Genomic DNA, 19748 nt, shown 5'->3' on the forward strand with positions numbered 1-19748 from the left:
TATATATATATATATATATATATATATATATATAATACATGTGTATATATGTATATGTGTGTGTATATATATATATATATATATATATATATATATATATATATACATATACACATATACATATATACACATGTATTATATATATATATATATATATATATATACACATATACATATATGTGTATATATATACAGTACAGACCAAAAGTTTGGACACACCTTCTCATTCAAAGAGTTTTATTTATTTATTTAGTGTTCCTGTAGCTCAACTGGTAGAGCAAGTGCAAGGTTGGGGGTTCGATTAATTTTATTTTATTTTATTTTATTTTATTTTATTTTATTTTATTTTATTTTCATGACTATGAAAATTGTAGATTCACACTGAAGGAATCCAAACTATGAATTAACACATGTGGAATTATATACATAACAAAAAAAACAAACAACTGAAAATATGTCATATTCCAGGTTCTTCAAAGTAGCCACCTTTTGCTTTGATTACTGCTTTGCACACTCTTGGCATTCTCTTGATGAGCTTCAAGAGGTCGTCACCTGAAATGGTCTTCCAACAGTCTTGAAGGAGTTCCCCGAGAGATGCTTAGCACTTGTTGGCCCTTTTGCCTTCTGTCTGTGGTCCAGCTCACCCCTGAACAATCTGGATTGCGTTCAGGTCCGGTGACTGTGGAGGCCAGGTCATCTGGCGCAGCACCCCATCACTCTCCTTCTTGGTCAAATAGCCCTTGATGCATTCAGTGTGACTCTACAATTTTCATAGTCATGAAAATAAAGAAAACTCTTTGAATGAGAAGGTGTGTCCAAACTTTTGGTATGTACTCTATCTATCTATCTATCTATCTATCTATCTATCTATCTATCTATCTATCTATCTATCTATCTATCTAGGGCTAAATGTTTAACTGGACTCGAGTGGAGTGTGCTGATGATCCATATTTCTTTGGGATTCATTTATTTGTGTCATGCTATCTCTTACTCCCTCCCTCTCCCTCTCTCCCCATTTTTTTTTTGTGGCTATCAGTTTGAATGAGTTCGGAAGGAGGCAAGAGTCTAATTAGGACTCAGACCCATGAGTAAACAAACACCCTGAGGTTTGCTTTTAAATTGGCTGCCACTGTTTTTCTTTTTCTTTTTTTGCTATATATTGTTCCTCATTCATTTTATTACCTCATTTCCTCCCATCTCAACTGGTTGATTACAAGCTCCTGTGTTTGCAAAAATCTAGTTTTTTTTTTTTTTTTTTGGTTGTTGTTTTTGTGTGTGCCTTCGATTACTTTACTAATGCTAAGAACAAGTTCTTAAAAGTGCATAAACAGCTTTTTGGGTTTGTATGCAAACTGTCTATTTTTTATTTGCTTGTAATTTGCTTGTAATTTATTTATTGATTCATTTTTTAAAAAGAGATTAGAATTGATTCAAGTAATGGAAACTGGAAAAGAAAATAGTGTGTAGTGTGTGGTCATTACTGGGAAGATTGTGTATCCATATTTTCTACTAATTTCAGGCAACTGGATTGGTTAAGCCACCTCTAATATTTTAAACATAAGATATACAGTGACCCCGAAAAGTATTTGGACACTTAAGCCACATAAAAAATGTATGAATGTCTTTGCATTGCACAGCAAAATATCAGACCAGTGGCATTTATAAAAAAATAAATAATAATAATAATATATGTATGTATATATGACAATAGAATAATAAAATATGCTGTGTAGAACAAATACAAAATGTATTTGTGGTTTTCACTTTGTGGTTTTCAATTGTTAATAAAACATCCTGTTATAAATATCGCTATCCAGATGAAATAGATTTCTTAATTATTCCTCAGGGTTAGATAAAAAAAAAAAAAAATTGCTCCATTTTTACCAAGGTTATATGAGGAAAAACACTGTTCAATTCGAATGAGATTAAAATCATAAAGTAAGTCTATGAAGCAAAAATGAACCTTACCTCCTCAGGGAATAACTCTTGACTGGGCATCATCTCAACACAGTTCATGCAGCTTCAGTAAAGTTCCTGACATGGTAATTGTACAGATGTAGATGAGGGCCACATACAGCACTTTTTAATTGCAGCTCATTTTAAAAGTGATTGTGTTGAGAGTTGTTTAGTGTGCAATTTCTATCCTACTCTCTATATGGAAAACAAACAAGTGATACCCATTTTAAAAAGCTTCTAGTGGAGGCATAAAAGGGAGACATTAACATGATATATAATTAAAAGTGATCCTGATGGATGGTTAAAGGAAAAGGACAACTGAACAAAAGGCTGTCTCTTCTCACCACATCAGTGCATTGAGTTATATGATAAATTAAACTTTTGCAGTTTAACTGCACTGTTCTAGTGTGCAATTACAGTGTACCGTAGCAGAATGCTTTTCTCTCTTTCCTGCAGAACTTTTATTGTTTGTAATAAAATTTTCATGAAGCCTCATGAGGGAATTAAAACTGCTGTTGAGGTCTCTGTACAGAAACCTTATATTGAAACTAAGACACTTTTGGCTTTATGCCTAATTCAAATGCGCTTTGCATTGTTCTGTCATTTTAGATATTCAAATTAATACTGTGATAAGTCCTTATTTTTCTCATTTTTCCTTTTTCTTTTTTGTTTATTGGACTGTAATTTGATTTGAAGATCCAGCTATTAAAGTTATTATATTGGTAGATTGAAAGTGTGTTTTAAAGTTGATGTGCTGCTAAAATGGTAATACTCTTTGGTTGTATGAAAAAAAATGGATCAAGAATCAAATGACTTTTACAGAACAAAAAAAATGTTTGCCATAAGATTTAGTTTACAGAGGTCTGATGTTTTTGCATTTTGTCCTTTTTATATTTTGTCTAAACCAAAATTATTGTCTGGTTGTATTGCTCAAAAATTAAACTGTTTATCATTTACTCACTTTCCTGTCATTAAAAACGTTTATGGCTTCCCTGGATAACTGTAATAAATGCTTTTTTTTTTTCATGCATTTACTGAAGACCAGCATTTTGGTTGTTGAGAAAAGTAACATTGTCTGATTAATGACCAAATCCTTCTTTTGAGTTGAACTTTTTCAATTATTCAATTGGGCCATTTGAGAAAAACACTCTGAATCATTTATTTATTAAGATAACTAATCCACTTTGAATTAAGATCACTAGAGAGGAAGATTACAATTTAATAGCGACTTAAATTTTAGACTATTTCTCACTCAAAGCTGATTTCAAATGGCATGGAGTATAGTGCACAAATGAATAAAGGATGATAGAACTCTTTCTTTCAGATGAAGTTGGACTGTAAGGCTTTTCTTTCAGTTAAAGACTCAGAATCAGGTATTTGTACGAATAGTCTAAATTAATTATTTTCCGTTACATATTGTAATCACGTGTTAGATTACATGTTAAATTGCTGCTCTTGTTCAGATCAGATTATTCATATTATTTAATTGTTCTTCTGGTTATGACCAAATGCAACATATATGTTCTTCAGACTTGCGGAAGCAGATGGAAAGTGCAGAATTGAAGAACCAGCGCTTGAAGGAAGTGTTCCAGAAGAAGATTCAAGAGTTCCGTACGGCTTGTTACGTACTTACCGGGTACCAGATCGACATCACCATGGAGAACCAGTACCGGCTCACTTCTGTGTATGCTGAGCATATGGAGGATTCATTATTGTTTAAGGTAAATTCATATGCAAACGTGTTTGAAACTACATAACCAATACAGAAATGTGTTTACGTGGCTATTTGGACACATTGTCATGATATGCATGGGATAAGTACTTACAAACAAACTTACAAACTCAAAGAATAGTAGAAAGTCCAGAAGGAAACTAGGAAAGTACACACAGTAAACTTAAAACTTGAGTTTATCTTTGTTGTAGTTTTACAGTTAGTTTGAATGCATTGATTTTGTAGTCACTTGATTATTTTAGGGTTCTGTTCAAATGTTACATATAAAACATAACAGCAGTCAAAATCTTTTTTTTCAATTATAAAACAATGACATTAACATCAATGGGATTTTGAATGACTCTGAAGCACTGCCTTGGCAAAACTACAGGGGTTTTCAGAAAAGAAAGACGCATTGGTTAGAGGAGCCTAAAGCTTCATACCACAGTTGGTGGTTTGTTGTTGGACTCTCAGTTCTGAGAAGCGTGAAAATCAAAAGAGGGACTTTAAAACCAGAGGCCGAACACAGGCGTCTGAAGTACTGCTGTTGTATTTAACCTCATGTGAACAAGCTCAGCAGCTCACCCAGCCTCAGGTGCATCTGTGTCTCAACAGGTCATCACATCCACCTCAGTCAGTGAATTTTTGAGGTGGGTGAAGATGACGGAATATTGCAGTTTTACTTTTAACAGCAGGAAGTAGAGAAAAACAATGACCTTTCAATCAATGAAATTGGCATTTTGTTAACAAGTACGCTAGTATGTTGAGTGTCAGCCCCTGAGATGTGACTTCACTGTATACTCTCAGCTGATTAAGTAAGACTGGAGAGTTTTTATCCAGGCCTTTTTTTTTTTTTTTATCTAGATACGCTGAGTTAAGGTGACACTTTGAACTTGCAGACAGATTGCATTGTATATGAAAATAAATCAAATGAGTTCATAATGCCTTGAAACACACCCTTGCTTACCAGTGGATCCTTTGCAGTGAATGGGTGCCATCAGAATAAGAGTTCAAACAGCTGATAAAAGCATCACAGCATCCTACAAATAATCCCCATGATTCCGGTCCATCAAATAACATGTTTTGGGTTGTTGTGACTTGTAAATGGAGCTTGACCTGTGCAGCTTTTTGCTTAAAAATAATTATTACAGAAGGAATAGTGTGATGTTTTTATCAGTTGTTCATTCTGACGGCACACATTCACTGCAGAGGATCCATTGGTGAGCAAACATAAAGGTAATGTTTTACAAAAAGGTTGAATTATTTAATTATTTTCTTTTAATTCATTAGGTTGATGTTAAATCATAAATATAATATTGTTTGTTCATAATACATGAACCAGTGTTGATTTATATAACGTGAATATTCAGAAATTAACATAAACCAAAAACTAATAAGTCCTGTAGTAGTATAGATCATTGTATTCGCTTGGTACTTGAGTTAACTAATGCATGAACTAAATTTAAGTTATTGACCTCATTGTGAATATTTTAGTATATTAAGTTTTACTGTGGTATCAAAACTGTATTGAGAGTCTTCTTTTCTTATAGATTAGTTAGTATTCAACTTTAGACCATTATGTTTTAATACTGTGCAGTGCACAATAATTTAGCTTTTTGCCATACAGTTTGCACATTATTGTGCATCCACTTGATTTAAGATGGTAATCATCCTTCTTATAATGCAATGAGTAGACCATTGTTTTTATTTTGGACATTCTAAATGACAAACCAAGTGTTATTAATGCAATTTATTTTATGTGAGATGCATATTTAGTGGGAAACCGCATGCTCTTACAGCGGTGTACCTGGAAATGTAATTTATCTGTCTTAATTAATGCTCTTTCTTTGTGGGTTGGAGAAATGTTCAGTAATCCCTTATAGATACACACATGCGCACACAGTGCAATAATTGTTTTTGTTATTTGATCAGTACTTTCCTCAGGCTGTTTAATTAGAGCTGCAGTAAAGCTTCAGTGCGTCTACATTCTGCTGTTATTATTGCTGTGTGAGTGTAAGCATTTACTCACATTTATGTACATCTAGTTGTGTTGGGGTAATTTAATAATAGACATTATTCATGTGCTAAGGAAATAATTGTTTTTTTCTCGTATTCTGTCAATGTAGCCAAAGATGTTTGACTGCTAGAGAGGACTTCTGATTCTCTCACTAGTTTAGCGTTACAAACTATTAAATATGATTGATTTTTATAATCCAGTGATTTCATATGTTTGCTTTTTCATTGCAGTTAAATATTAGCCCATGTCTAAAATAATATACTGTTTATGCAGGCACTCAGCCCTAGAAAGAACTCTGATGTATTTAAAACTAATGAACTTAAAGGGTTAGTTCACCCAAAAAAGAAAATGATGTCATTAATAACTTACCCTCATGCCGTTCCAAACCCGTAAGACCTCCGTTCACCTTTTAGACTTTTAGATTTAGTCCGAGAGCTTTCTGACCCTCCATTGAAAATGAATGTATGACGCTGCTGACGTGTTTTCTGGTGCGCCCAATAACAAAGATAACACGTCAGGAGCGTCGTACGTCAACAGTCACAGCAGTCACACTCACAAGACGATGCTGAAAAAAGTCATAATTGTTTTTATTTTTGGACCAAAATGTATTTTCGATGCTTCAACAAATTCCAACTGACCCTCTGATGTCACATTAACTACTTTGATTATGTTTTTATTACCTCTCTGGACATGGACAGTATACCGTTTTTCACTCTGTTATATTGCATCCATTTGCTAAAATCAGTTAAGTTCTTTTTTTTTTTTTTTTCATTAATGTACACACAGCACCCCATATTGACAGAAAAACACAGAATTGTTGATATTTTTGCAGACCAGAGTTGTTCTCTTTTTTATTTTCTGAATATAATTAATTTTTTTTTTTTTTTTTTTATAGAATGGGCACTTGAAGATAAATGAGGGAAATCCCATTCTTTTTTTGTGTGTTGTTTTTTTCTCCAGTAGAGCAATAAAGCAATTCTTTAGTCATGTTATGATTTGATCCCCAAAGAATCAAAGAACTGCTTTTAAATTTTTCTCCATTTCTGGTTTATGAGGAGGAAAGATAATGAGAGACAGACTTTTTACCCTCTTATTTGTCAAAATATGACTCGTTGTCCTGAAAATTCTCTTGGGAATCTGTCACAGTCATTTAATATCATCCTTGGTTTGAGTTTGTGTAGCTTTCAACTCTTCAAAAATTTGACAACACATTTACATGGGTTCCTAAATGTTAAAAAGCAAAAACATTTGTTCAGTGGTAGATGAGAAATGTAGATATTTGCTGTTTTTAAACATAGTCAATCCCTTAACTGTCAGCTTATAACATTAGATCAAGACTACACTTCAGTACATTCGATCTCAATCTTCTCTAATGCACACTAAAACAGTGTGGTACCAAATCTGGTTTCTAGTCTGGAACCATTGTGTTTTTTCCCTGCAGAAAAGTGGTACAGGGGTGGAATAATGGCTGGTTTCACAAAACTAAATGGCACCCATTGTATTTAACACTATCTCCTCCCAAAACGGCAGATGTGACAAAACCTACAATAAATGTAAAAAAATAAATAAATCTGTACTTTTTCTTAAAACTCAAAGAAGAAAACAGCATGTTTATTTGTTGGCAGGTTATGTAGAAACATTGTCAGCTATGTCATTGTTTGGCTCAATGAAATTCAATTCAGCATTTGCAACCATGCTTTAACTGATAGCAATGAATGTGCATCTCTCTCTCTCTCTCTCTCTCTCTCTCTCTCTCTCTCTCTCTCTCTCTCTCTCTCTGTGTGTGTGTGTGTGTGTGTGTGTGTGTGTGTGTGTGTATTTATATATTTATATCACCCTTGGGGATGAATAAAGTGGGTATCTTATCAGACTGTCCGTCTAGTTGAAGTAGTAGCAGTGCAGTGGTACATTCCATACAGAAATTGTGCAACATTTAGGCCTGTCACAATAACAAATTTTGCTGGACGATAAATTGTCCTAGAAATTATCGCGATAAACAATAATATTGTCGTTCTAAGACCAGTTTCAACTAATATAATGATAATGGAATAATAACACAGGTACACCTTTTCAAAGATCAATTAACTTTTATTTTATTTTATGGCAGATTCAGAGCAAGAAATGTTATAATTTTTGTTTTGTAAAGAAATTTTACTTTATTCGCAGTGCGGGCTGAGGCAGGCCAAATAATTTCAGAAAAAATCTGACCCACGCATCACTAGTGGGCAGCCATTTATGCTGTGGCACCTGGGGAGTAGTTGGGGGTTTGATGCCTTGTTTAAGGGCACCTCAGTCGTGGTATTGAAGGTGAAAAGAGCACTGTACATCCACTCCCCCCACCTACAATTACTGCCATCCCGAGACTCGAACTTGGAACCTTTGGATTATGAGTCCGTGTATACCACTGTTATGCCAACAACAAAAAAACAACTTTATTTTGTGGAAACACCAGTGATCAAAATTAGATAACAGTATGAAATTATATTGCAACAAAAATTTTGTAGAGTTACAGCTGTCAAAAATTCAAGGAATTGTAGAGGCCCTTGCTTTGAATGACTTCAGCACATCTGCTGTTGCAGAAAATCAGTACCTGGTACTTTTTTTAGTACCTCCTTGGTTGAGGTTCCAAGTGAACCATATCGTTATGTGACGTGTAAACTCTGCTGATCACTGGTTGGCTGAAGAGAATGTTAACTACCTGCATCACTGAACACAATAGAACCACTAGATTTAAATCAGCACAGACAGTGAAAGATCGAACACACCAGTTTTGAACGAACCTTTTTTTACAACCCAAAAATTGCGTTTCGTTGTCTGTTTAGGGAGTAAAGACGGTCCTCTCATTAATAGCAGAGGAGTAGATCCAGCGAGAGCTTGATGGGGTGCCATGGAATGAAAAAGTTTTTCACAAGTCACAGCAGTAGAGGCAGCACACCAATAACGACGTGAATAATCCCGCCCACTCTAAGACAATACTAAACCGCAGTGGAAACACGAGCCGAGTCGAGCCATGCCATGAGATAATCTGTAAATCTTCTTTAATTTTGATCGGAGTTCTTTTGCAGATATCTTAAGCTGTTTATACTGAACTTCAGAATACAATTTATGAAAAAACTGCCCTTCTACTCATTTTCATTCTCACTTTCTCAGTTTTAGTTAATAGCAGGCATCCTGGAATATTTTGTCTTGCCTATAGAACGACATAAGCGAAAAGCTGCATAAAATAAAGATCGTAAACCAAACCAATATAGTAATGTCCTTTTACTTGATCAACTGCAAAGATGAATGTATAAGAATTGTGTGGTTTAAATCCAGGCCATCGCAATAAGTAGATAAATAGTTTGTTCATGGCACTTTAACCCTCATGAAGTTGAGAGTGTTCATTGAAGGCTATATCTATTAAGAGAACAAGTTGATTTTTCAATTGCCTAAATGAAACTAATTGCTAATCACCTCTTCAGGAAATTAATAACAACAAGAGAGCAGGCGTGTAATTTATATTACGTTGAGAGTATCAGATCCCAGAACTCTGACTGTTGACTTGAACCAACACTGTTCAAGAGCTGTAAGAGGGATGAGGGCTTGTCTAAGCTGTTTCTGTTCACTTTTACATTTACGTGTCCATTACTTTACTTTAACTTGACACAAATGCTTGTACTTGACTTGGAAAATACTATATTACTGTAGTATAAAAGCCTTTTTGATATGGCAGATTTTTAGCATTTTGGTGTCATATAAATAAGGAAGTCTATTCTTTGGGGTGTGGGTGTGTGTGTGTGTGCATGTTGCCTTAGCCTGTGAAATTAGCCCTATTGAAGCCACCTGCGACCACCTGTTGGCAATGAGGTCTGAATATTAAAATATGAAGAAATATGCACAAAATTCTTTATAAAACAAACAGAAACTAATTACTATGTACACAACATTTAAACCTTTTTTCATAGTTGAATTCAGATCAATGAGATTTGAGTTTAAACTTTTGAGACAACTGCTGTCTCTCTGTTCATTAGTTTCATATTTAATCATGGTTAATAGTTTCAGCAGATGCGAGTAAATATTTATATTAGAGTTGATGTTAATACTATTCTGAGCTTTTCTTTCCTTACTTTCATTCTTCACTGCAAATCATGATGTCAGAACATACAGAATACCCTAAAAGTATTATTACAGTGCACAGTGGTCATAATAATCTGTGATGTTGTATACTGCATTGATTGATATAAGGTTGCTTTGGTATTCTGATTTGGTTCCTATAATGTCTATGGGACTTGCAATCTTAAGATGGATGGATGGATGGATATATATGTATATAAATATAAATATTATTTTAGAGCCCTTTTGGTTTTCTGCATTATCAGATTTGACAGTGACTCAAGGCAGTAACTGAATCTGAGGCAAACTTCAGTCCAGCTGTTAAATCTGATCATGCTGCAGATAAACTGGTTTGTATTGATTTAGGGCATATGGAGTAACATCTTAACGTCATGTTAGTGTGGACTTATCATAGACTTATTGCTTATGAATTTAGATTTGTGTTCTTAAAAGGGCATTCTGTGTAGGCAAAAAACTATAGTCAGAAAACAATGTATTTTCTTAACTCTTCTAAACCGGAGGCCAAACACACATAATTGACAAATTTTAGGTTGACAGTTCTAAATCTCAATTATTCCTGCAAGGTGCCCAGCAGAAAATGTTTTATCATTATTAATTCTTGTTAAGTTTTACATAGGGATGCATTTGAGTTTATGGCCATTGAACATTAATTTATATTAAATTGTGCATGCTAATTGTCCTTATTTTTAGATTAAGATTTATTTGCTGTCATTTAACGCTGACTTAATTTTATTTTTAAAAACAGTAACAATGTAGTGTTAAAGTGTCAAATGTAATCTAAAGCAAATATCAATTTTTTTTTTTCATTTAATTAATGTTTCATAACTTTAATATGAAAATAATTATTGGCTTATCAGTATTGGAAGGAATTACAATATCAATGCATCCATAGTTGTAAATGCTTATGTTTAGAATATAGTATAACCATCTTTAAATTAAGATTACATTATCTTTGTCTCTGCCAATTTAATCATGTTCAAAGCCATTTTATATAAAAGTTTGAGGCATTAGATGAGGCTTTATAGTGGTATAGCTTATTTCACTAGTGTAGAAAATGCAAATGTCGCTAAATCATTCATGATCGTAGTATGAACTCATTTATATTTGACATGTAAAAGTTTCTAAATACCATGTTTCAACCGTTTGCATGCCATTTCATCATGAGAATAGTCATCATTAACAGTTTAAGCATTAAAAAAACGTTTATAAATCAAACAAATACTTGCTTGTAATCATTCATACTCAATTTTGTTTTGCTGGTAAAATCTATCAAGATAGATGCCCCTCTTTGACAGGGATTTGACATGAAAATAACTGCAATGTTTCGATATGCAGACACACACACACAGATTTAACCGTAACCCTCAATCACAGTATCTGACAGTTTAATTTTAGCTCTCCAGTGTTTATCTGAAAACAGCCGACACCTATGGAAGCATCCGCTTCATTGTCCAGCAGTTTTGCAGTTAAGTTGCTATTCTCTCTTATCGTCTCTTAACTCGGTTTCAGTTATTGTTCAGTTATTGTCAGGTGCCGTGATTGCTGCCCTCAGCTATGTTTTCAGATCCAGTAGTAATCAGAAGTTTCTCAGACGCAAAACCAATCAGCCTCTTTCCCTGCTGAGCTCATCTCAACAGGGAGCCAGGCAGAGAAAATAATCAATCAATGGTCACAATTAAGAGAGAAATAAAGTAGGAAACCTGATGCCATTAAGAATGTGTCACAAGGATGCTGCAATCCTTTTGGCCCGTACTTCAAATCTAGTTAAAACTACTTTAGGGATGGATTAGCCAACTGTTTTTCCATACACAATATATGGTGATGATTTTTTGGTTGTTTGTCTATTAGTGGCAAATTTTATGCTGATAGTCAAAAGTCTGGATATCAGAGACTTATTTCGACTATAAGTCAAAAACTTTTTTTCAGACTCTTGAATGTAGCTGAACTGAAAGCATCTGCCACAGGGCAGATCATAATCTTAACATCCCTTATTTTGACACTGTGTGTATATGTTTTTTTGGCCTTTTGTACTTGTCTTCTTGAACACTTCAACACTCAATAATAATGCAACATCACTGTTAACATCAATTAAACTTCAGCGTGTTAATTCTTTATAGTCTAGTGCTTCTCAGGTTGGTTTTTGATATTAAAGTTACATTTTAAAGTATTAATTTTGTTCATTTTATTTTGTGAGATGCTTAGTTGGCATTTGTTTTTTCATGGACTCATTTCTAATTTGTAAATATTTGAGTTTTGTTTTTCATTTAATTAAATTAGGGGTGCTCCGATCACGATCGGCCGATCGTTAATGCGCATCTCGTCAGTAAAGCCGGTTCTCTAATCAGCGGTTAATTCCATCAGGTGCGTGATTTCACATAGAGCAGCTGTTACTACACAGAGTCGTTGTTAACTGATAAGATGCACCAATAAACGCTGAAAATGAACTGGATTTGCGCATCTTCTCTATTAACAATGGCTCTGTGTAGTAACAGCTGCTCTATGTGAAATCACGCACCTGATGGAATTAACCGCTGATTAGATAACCGGCTTTACTGACGAGATGCGCATAATGATCGGCCGATCGTGATCGGAGCACTCCTATATTAAATAGTTTAATAAATAAAGTTTAACAGCTTGAGGTCAGTTTGTTTGAGGCCGACAAAGCTTCCTTACAGTAATAGTTCAAGCAAACATTAGCTGAAAATTTTAGTTTATTTCATCACAATTGATTTGCATAAATTTAGCATTACATCACTTACTCACCAGTCACCAGTGGATCCTTTGCAGGGAATGGGTGCCGTCAGAATAAGAGTCCAAATAGCTGATGAATACAGCAGTATAATCCACAAGTACTCCACACGACTCCAGTCCATCAATTAGCGTTTTATGCATTAAAAAAATGTTAAACTTTAAAACATTGCTTCCTCTATCAGTGGTATTGCTTTCTCCAATCAAGCACAGTTTACATTTTAAAACAGATATGTTGGTGGGTTTTGAAATTGTATTTTTTTTTTCATGTGAGGATAACTATATTTATATTACAACAATGTTCTATTTTTGGTTGTTTCCTGTTTGTTTATTTTGTAATTAGTTATTTCTATTGGTTTTATTTTAGTGTGTTTTATTTTTCAGCCAGTCCTTTATTTCATATAAATGTATTTGTTTTGTATTTATTTATTTTTTGTTTCATTTTTTTTATAAGTATTTCTTAATCAACTTTAATATAAAATATTGCATATTACATATTTGATATACACATACCAGACAAAACAATATGAATACCTTCCTATTATTGTGTTGGTCCACCTTTTGCTGCCAAAACAGCCCCAACCCGTCGAGGCATGGACTCCTTTAGACCCCTGACGGTGTGCTGTAGTACAGTATCTGGCACCAGAATGTTAGCAGCATATCATTTAAGTCCTGTAAATTGAGTCCTCTAAACTTGTTTGTTCAGCACATTCAACAGATTAGATTGAGATCTGGGAAAGTTGGAGGCCAAGTCAATACCTCAAACTCGTTGTTAGCGCTGCATGATTAATCGCATGCGCTTGTCATCCATGTCTCGTCAGTAAAGCTGGTTCTGTGATTAGCGGTAAATGTCGATCACCTGTTTTCAAATAGAGCGGCACTTAATAGACAGAGCTGAAGTTCGCTGAGAAGCTACGCAATATTGCGTTCATAATCCCAGGTGAATCGCAAGTTTTCCCAGCAGAACATTGCCCAAAGCATCACACTGCCTCCACCGATTTGCCTTCTTCCCATAGTGCATCCTGGTGCCATGCGTTCCCCAGGTAAGTGACACACACGAACCCGGCCGTCCACGTGATGTTATTCTAGGCCTCCGATCGCTGGCTGAACGTCTGATGCATGCATTTGAAATCTTTAAAGTTCACGGCATAAAATCTTTCAAATACGTCCAAAAGTTTTACACACCAGTCTGTCATTTTGGCAACATTTCCATGCCTCGAAATGTGACTCTGAAAGAAAACTAATTGTGATTGGTTGTTTGACATGTCGGTCAAACGTCCTCATGGGCGGGCCTATGCCAATGAAAGCTGTCATGTATTCCAGACCTTCAACTGTCAGTTTATGAAACTATGTGACATAAAAGAAAATGGCATTCATAAGACCAGGCCACCTTCTTCCATTGCTCCGTGGTCCAGTTCTGAAGCTAATGTGCCTACTGTTGGAGCTTTCGGCAATGGACAGGGGTCAGCATGGGCACCCTGACTGATCTGAGGCTATGCAGCCCCACACACAACAAACTGCGATGTACTGTGTGTTATGACACCTTTCCATCAGAACCAGCATTGACTTCTTGAGCAATCTGAGCTACAGTAGCTTGCCTGTTGGATCGGTTTACACGGACCAGCCTTCGCTCCCCATGTGCATCAGTGAGCCTTGGCCGCCCATGACCCTGTCACCTGTCCACTTTTGTTAGATACTGACCACTGCAGACCAGGAAAACCCTGCAAGAGCTCCAGTGTTGGAGATGCACGACCCCGTCATCACAATTTGGCCCTCGTCAAACAAGCTCAAATCCTTACGCTTACCCAGTTTCCCTGCTTCTAACACATCAACTTTGAGGTTCACTCTAATACATCCCACACACTAACGGGTGCTGTGATGAAGAGATAATCAGTGTTATTCACTTCACCTGTCAGTGGTCATAATGTTATGTATAATATACAATAGTAACAATACAACTTCAAGCAAAACACTAGCAACCACAAAGCAATGGTAAAGAATGTCTTGACAATGACATCACAGCCCCCCAGCAACCACATAGAATACCTTATCATCATTGCAGCAAACATTTCTAAGAAAATGTAAAAAACTAGTTCTATGTTACTTTTGCATTTTTTATGAGTGTAGCTCGATAACATGAACCGTTCCATTAAAGCTGCAGTAGGGAACTTTTGACGCTCTAGCGGCTAATAAACATTTCTCATTTGTAAGTCGCTTTGGATAAAAGCGTCTGCTAAATGATTAAATGTAAATGTAAATGTAAACAGAACTGCTTGCGTCTTGCAGAAGAACATTGTAGCCAGAGCTACTTCTCTCTGTTTATGTCTATGAAGAATCACAAAGGTACTGGGTTACTCCGCCGCGGTACCCCTGAAGCAATCTAAAATAGTCAGAATATAAACACTTATTATAGGTGTACCCTAGTGATTCAGGACAAGCTAAAAACACGGTTTGGAAAATGGAATCATGGTGTATTATGTTCATTTTTCTACATTTTGAACACAAACAAAGTTACGGACCGCAGCTCTGATTGGTTGTTTTTTAGCGGGAGCGCATGACTTTCTGCAAATGGCAATAGGACCACTGGGAGGAGCCAGAGGAGCTTGATTTTTTTCACAGATTATCTGTCTCATATTCTACTGTCAGGACATAATGACAGGTTTAATAAATATGTAAAAAATATTTTTTTACAAAAGTTCCCTACAGCACCTTTAAAGGAAGACTATATACTCTTGTGTCCTCTCATCTTTGCTGTAATTAGGGTCTCGGTGCTTTGATGGTGGGTACATTTGCTTAGTAGCATACAATGTTCCATTTTCAAATAACATTAGATTAATTTCACCATCTAACATTTTCTCACCAATAGAAAATTTACCTTCAAAGGACCGATCAAAGTCTAAATTTCCTTTTATCTGCAATATTTAAGCTGTGCTGTATGTTTTTATTCAGTGATGTGAAGACATAAACTGGATGCAGCTGAAAAGGCTTGATTCTGTCTAGCGTGCTTTGACAAAATGTTCTTTGTTTGTCGCAGGGTTTAGCATAAGAGCACATTGGTCTCGAGAGCTCTCACTCTATTCATGGCAGAAATGTGTGCTTTTGCGGGGGTGTTTTTGGAACAGGGCATCAAGTCCTCTATTTAAACTCCTTGAAGTCCTGTCTGACTATTTAATTCACTTCAGAGAATGAAATTTACGAAGTCCAGGGGCAAAAATAATCCCTCCCTGTAACCACTGAATTATAACTTGTACATGAACATTATTTGATGAAACAGTGAGTGGTGCCTCACTAATGTGGTGCCTGTGCTAAACTTCCCTCCACGTTTCTAGGGTGTTATAGGTCAAGAGCATTTCTGTGATGCTGCTAAGGTGTTATAGAGAGTTGTTAGTGCATTGCTAGGGTGTTCTGTTTGCCAGGGCATTTCTGTTAACCCTCTGGAGTCTAAGGTTATTTTTGGGGCCTGGAGAAGTTTTGTCATGCCCTGACATTTGTGCTTTTTTCAGTTTCTTATACACATCTAAATGGCTAAAGACTAATAGAACAGCACTGGTCCGCTTTGGTGTTATTTTCTGTGACACACCACAGAGCTCTGCAATTATTTCTTTCATAAACTCCTTGTGGGTCATGGTGCCATAAAGCTCTTTGTGTACAATAAAAGCCTTGGTGGCAGCAATGTCCAAGTAGTGTAGAAGTTGCTAAGTGTACTTCATTGTTTCGTGCTGTGTACTGTAGTATTGTAACAGCTGATCAGACAGGTCAACACCCCCCATGTGCTGGTTGTAGGCAGACACAGGTGCAGGACGTGGAAAACTCTTTTTCCTCCATCCATTTTGTTTTCGCCCTCCTCTGCACATTGTCTCCTGTGTAAGCAGCATGGATGGTGGAGCAGACAGACACCTCTCGTGTGTCCATCCATTTCACAAACACAAGATGTTTGTCTCAAATCCACCTGATGGAGCAGATCACAGATTTTTTGGTGAGTGAGTTAGCTGCATTCCGAGGGCAATCTTTCCTGTTGTCTCTGTAAGTCCCACATTTACCGAACTTCAAAGCAAACAAGTCTCTTAGGAGCTTGGGACTAGTGTAAAAATTATACATGGTACCCAGAACCCAAAACTGTACGGTCCAACAGAGATGTCACAGCATCATATGAAAGTCCATGACCTGTGGGAAAGTGGTTCTTTCCTGTGTAAACGCCAAAATCTGCAGTATATCCATTTGATGAATCCGCAAGAACAAACAACTTGAAGCCCTATTTGATTAGCTTGGCTTTCATGTACTGAGTCATTCCTGTGTTTGCTTTGCATGCCACCATTCTTTCATCCACTGCCAAATTTTTTGTTGGTTGATAGATGGCCTTACATGCAAGCCGGATTGTGTCCTAAGGGGCCTGACCCTGAAAAGACATGGTCATGTCCAGCTGTGCCCCTTTTTTTGTCATTGTCCTGGTCTGCATCTGGGTGACTCATGTGCAGATTCCATGAAATGGTGCGGTATCTGTCATTTGACATGATTGTGGCAGGAAAAGGAACAGAGAAAAGATTGTTCTGCTGCCAGTAGTCTGTGATGGAACTCAACTTCACCATGGCCATGTAGAAGAGTAAAAAAAGTAAATTTCTATGATGATTATTTATGTTTTATGTCATTTCTCGGAAGCATGTACGTGATTACCTGGCTCACCTCAGTTAATTTCCATATGAACAGCGCGCTAAGAGGTAGGCGGGAACACATTATCAATAATAAGACGATACAGGAGAAACTGGACCAGTCCTTACTTTCATACAAATTACATAAAAATTATTATTTGTTTTTTACTTGAATCTGTTTATTTAACATTAGACATTTTAGGCTTTCTATAGATATATTTCTCTTGTATTTGAGGCAAGTATTCTCTGAGATTCGGTTTGTTTCATTTAGGTGTTTGTGAAGAGAGGTGACAGAGACAGAGATGGCAGATAACGCACACTGTTTATTTTCTTTATTCTACAAAAGTATAGCGTTTTGTTTTTATCATGGGTGTATACAGAAAAAGTAGACCCTTTACAGATTTGATTGATTTATTGCTCTTATCTGCACGATAACAACTGGAAGTGCAATATAAGTTATTTTCGGCGTTATAGCACAAGTGCAAACAAGTTTAGTTTTGAATATACAGTTAACAGCATGTGCACATATACATATACATACATATACATACATATATATATATATATATATATATATATATATATATATATATATATATATATATATATATATATATATATATATATACATATATATATATATATATACATATATATATATATATATATATATATATATATACATATATATATATATATATATATACCGTAATTCCTCAAATAGAAACCGTTAGTTAAATAAACGCTGGGCCTCTTATAGTGGCCGGGGGCGTGGTCAAGACGGACAAATAAAGGCCGGTGTTCTGTCGATTTGTCCTACGCTGTCAGAGTTTCCTACCTACCACTAAAACTGGATAGTACAATTCCACAACGAAAAATGCTACTGTAAAGTTATGGTTTATTAACGGCTACCCCTACCACAACCCTAATCATACCCTTACAGTACTGCAAATACAGTAATTATGTGTTATATTCGCGGTTGTAGCTAGAAGGGATACAGTTACAGGAAACCAACAATAAATATTATTTTCTACCAATTAGATTGCGTTTTTATTAAAGTCTACACCTACCCCAACCCTAAACCTACCCTTACAGTAATGCAGATACATTAAATATCGTTGTTTAGCATGAGACAAAGGATGCGATATTTATGTGCGCGTACGTAGTAAACCCGGGTAGGAAAATCTGACTGGGTAGGATAAAATGTCAGGACACCTGACACAGGTCTTAAATAAAAGCCGGGGGAAAATTTGTGCAGCAGAGCCAGATAACGAACATACACGCCCACTGCCGGAGTGTTTCTCGTTCTCGAGTCAAAAACCGGTTGCATCAGTTTTCGGATCACCAGTACACTGAACCGAGAACCGTTTCTGTCTGACACGTCCAATTCAAGAACCGAGGAGCTGATGATACTGCGATGTATGATTCAGCGTGAAGCAGACTGACACAGAGCGCGTCTGAACCGAACTGGTTCTTTTGGTGATTGATTCTGTGCTAATGTTATTATCTCTGTCCACTGGAACGCTGTTGCTTTTAATTTAAAACGGGATATTTAAAACAATTACTTATCAAACAGATGGAATTAAAAATAAAGGGCTGCCTCTAATAAAAGCCTGCTTCAAATAAAAGACTGTTACCTTCTGCAGTTCAGGTAAATAAAGGGACCCGGCTTTTATTTGAGGAATTACGGTATGTATGTAAGGGATAATACACTGCTAGGTGACTGAACAATAAATTATTTTAATTTGCAACTTAAAGCAAAGGGAAAAAATGTATGCTATTTACATTAGTTATTGCTCATTAGATTTCTAGTATTGTGCCTGCTTTAAAGCAGACAGAGCTGTATTGTGATGTAATCCCTTGTTGCTGAGAAATATTAAGTAGAAATTCTTGTGTTTTGTGAGCTTGCTCATGTAGCAGACCTCAAATCAATATTTTGTCTAATTGTTTACTTATGTAGCAAGAAGCTGTGTAATAAGTGAGATCATGTACATCCGACTACTTACCAGCCAATTAAAAAATTATTTCTCCAATAGTGTTCCACTGATGTATTGCCCAGGCTGATATATTTGGACCGATATTTTATATAATAAAAATTATATATATATATAATATAAGTAAATACATTTATGTTTTTAACAACATATATTGTGCAATATAGGATAAGATTACTGAATCAAAATGTTCAAATAGTCATTAACATATATTTTAAATATCTGAAATAAACCTGTTGATATTTAATTATCAACATTTTCTATTTAAATAAGAGTAGAATTTACTTAAAGTTCATAGCTGATCATTGTGTCTTAAGCTTTGACCTGTATTCATTATGTAAATCATCCACATAGCCTTTATAATGGCTTCAAAATGTCATCCTCTGAGCCTAAACTAACTGACAGTTAAGTGTGTCCATGTGTTAACCTTTGCCGATGCAATGTCTTGCTCTAACCTCAAAGGTCAGGATGACGAAGATTCTGGCTTTGATAATCTCCATGGTAACAGTAGGGCTGCTTTGATTGTCAACATCGGAACAGCAGGTATATCTATGGATGTTTTG

General features: G+C 35.7%; 1 protein-coding gene across 5 annotated transcripts in view; it reads left to right on the top strand.

Annotated features, from left to right (window-relative positions):
• The window catches only part of mad1l1 (mitotic arrest deficient 1 like 1), a 71411-nt gene that overhangs the window by 41628 nt on the left and 10035 nt on the right, over positions 1-19748 (top strand). For 4 of the 5 annotated variants that reach the window (XM_052585522.1, XM_052585523.1, XM_052585521.1 and 1 more), the window contains one exon: positions 3487-3677. In XM_052585522.1, the coding sequence (XP_052441482.1) occupies positions 3487-3677 (191 nt within the window). Of the gene's footprint in view, positions 1-3486; positions 3678-4282; positions 4633-19748 lie in introns of those variants that run through there. The other variant, XM_052585524.1, reaches the window with a different exon arrangement.

The sequence above is a fragment of the Carassius gibelio genome, chromosome A1 (assembly GCF_023724105.1).
Source record: "Carassius gibelio isolate Cgi1373 ecotype wild population from Czech Republic chromosome A1, carGib1.2-hapl.c, whole genome shotgun sequence".
NCBI classification, from domain to species: domain Eukaryota; kingdom Metazoa; phylum Chordata; class Actinopteri; order Cypriniformes; family Cyprinidae; genus Carassius; species Carassius gibelio.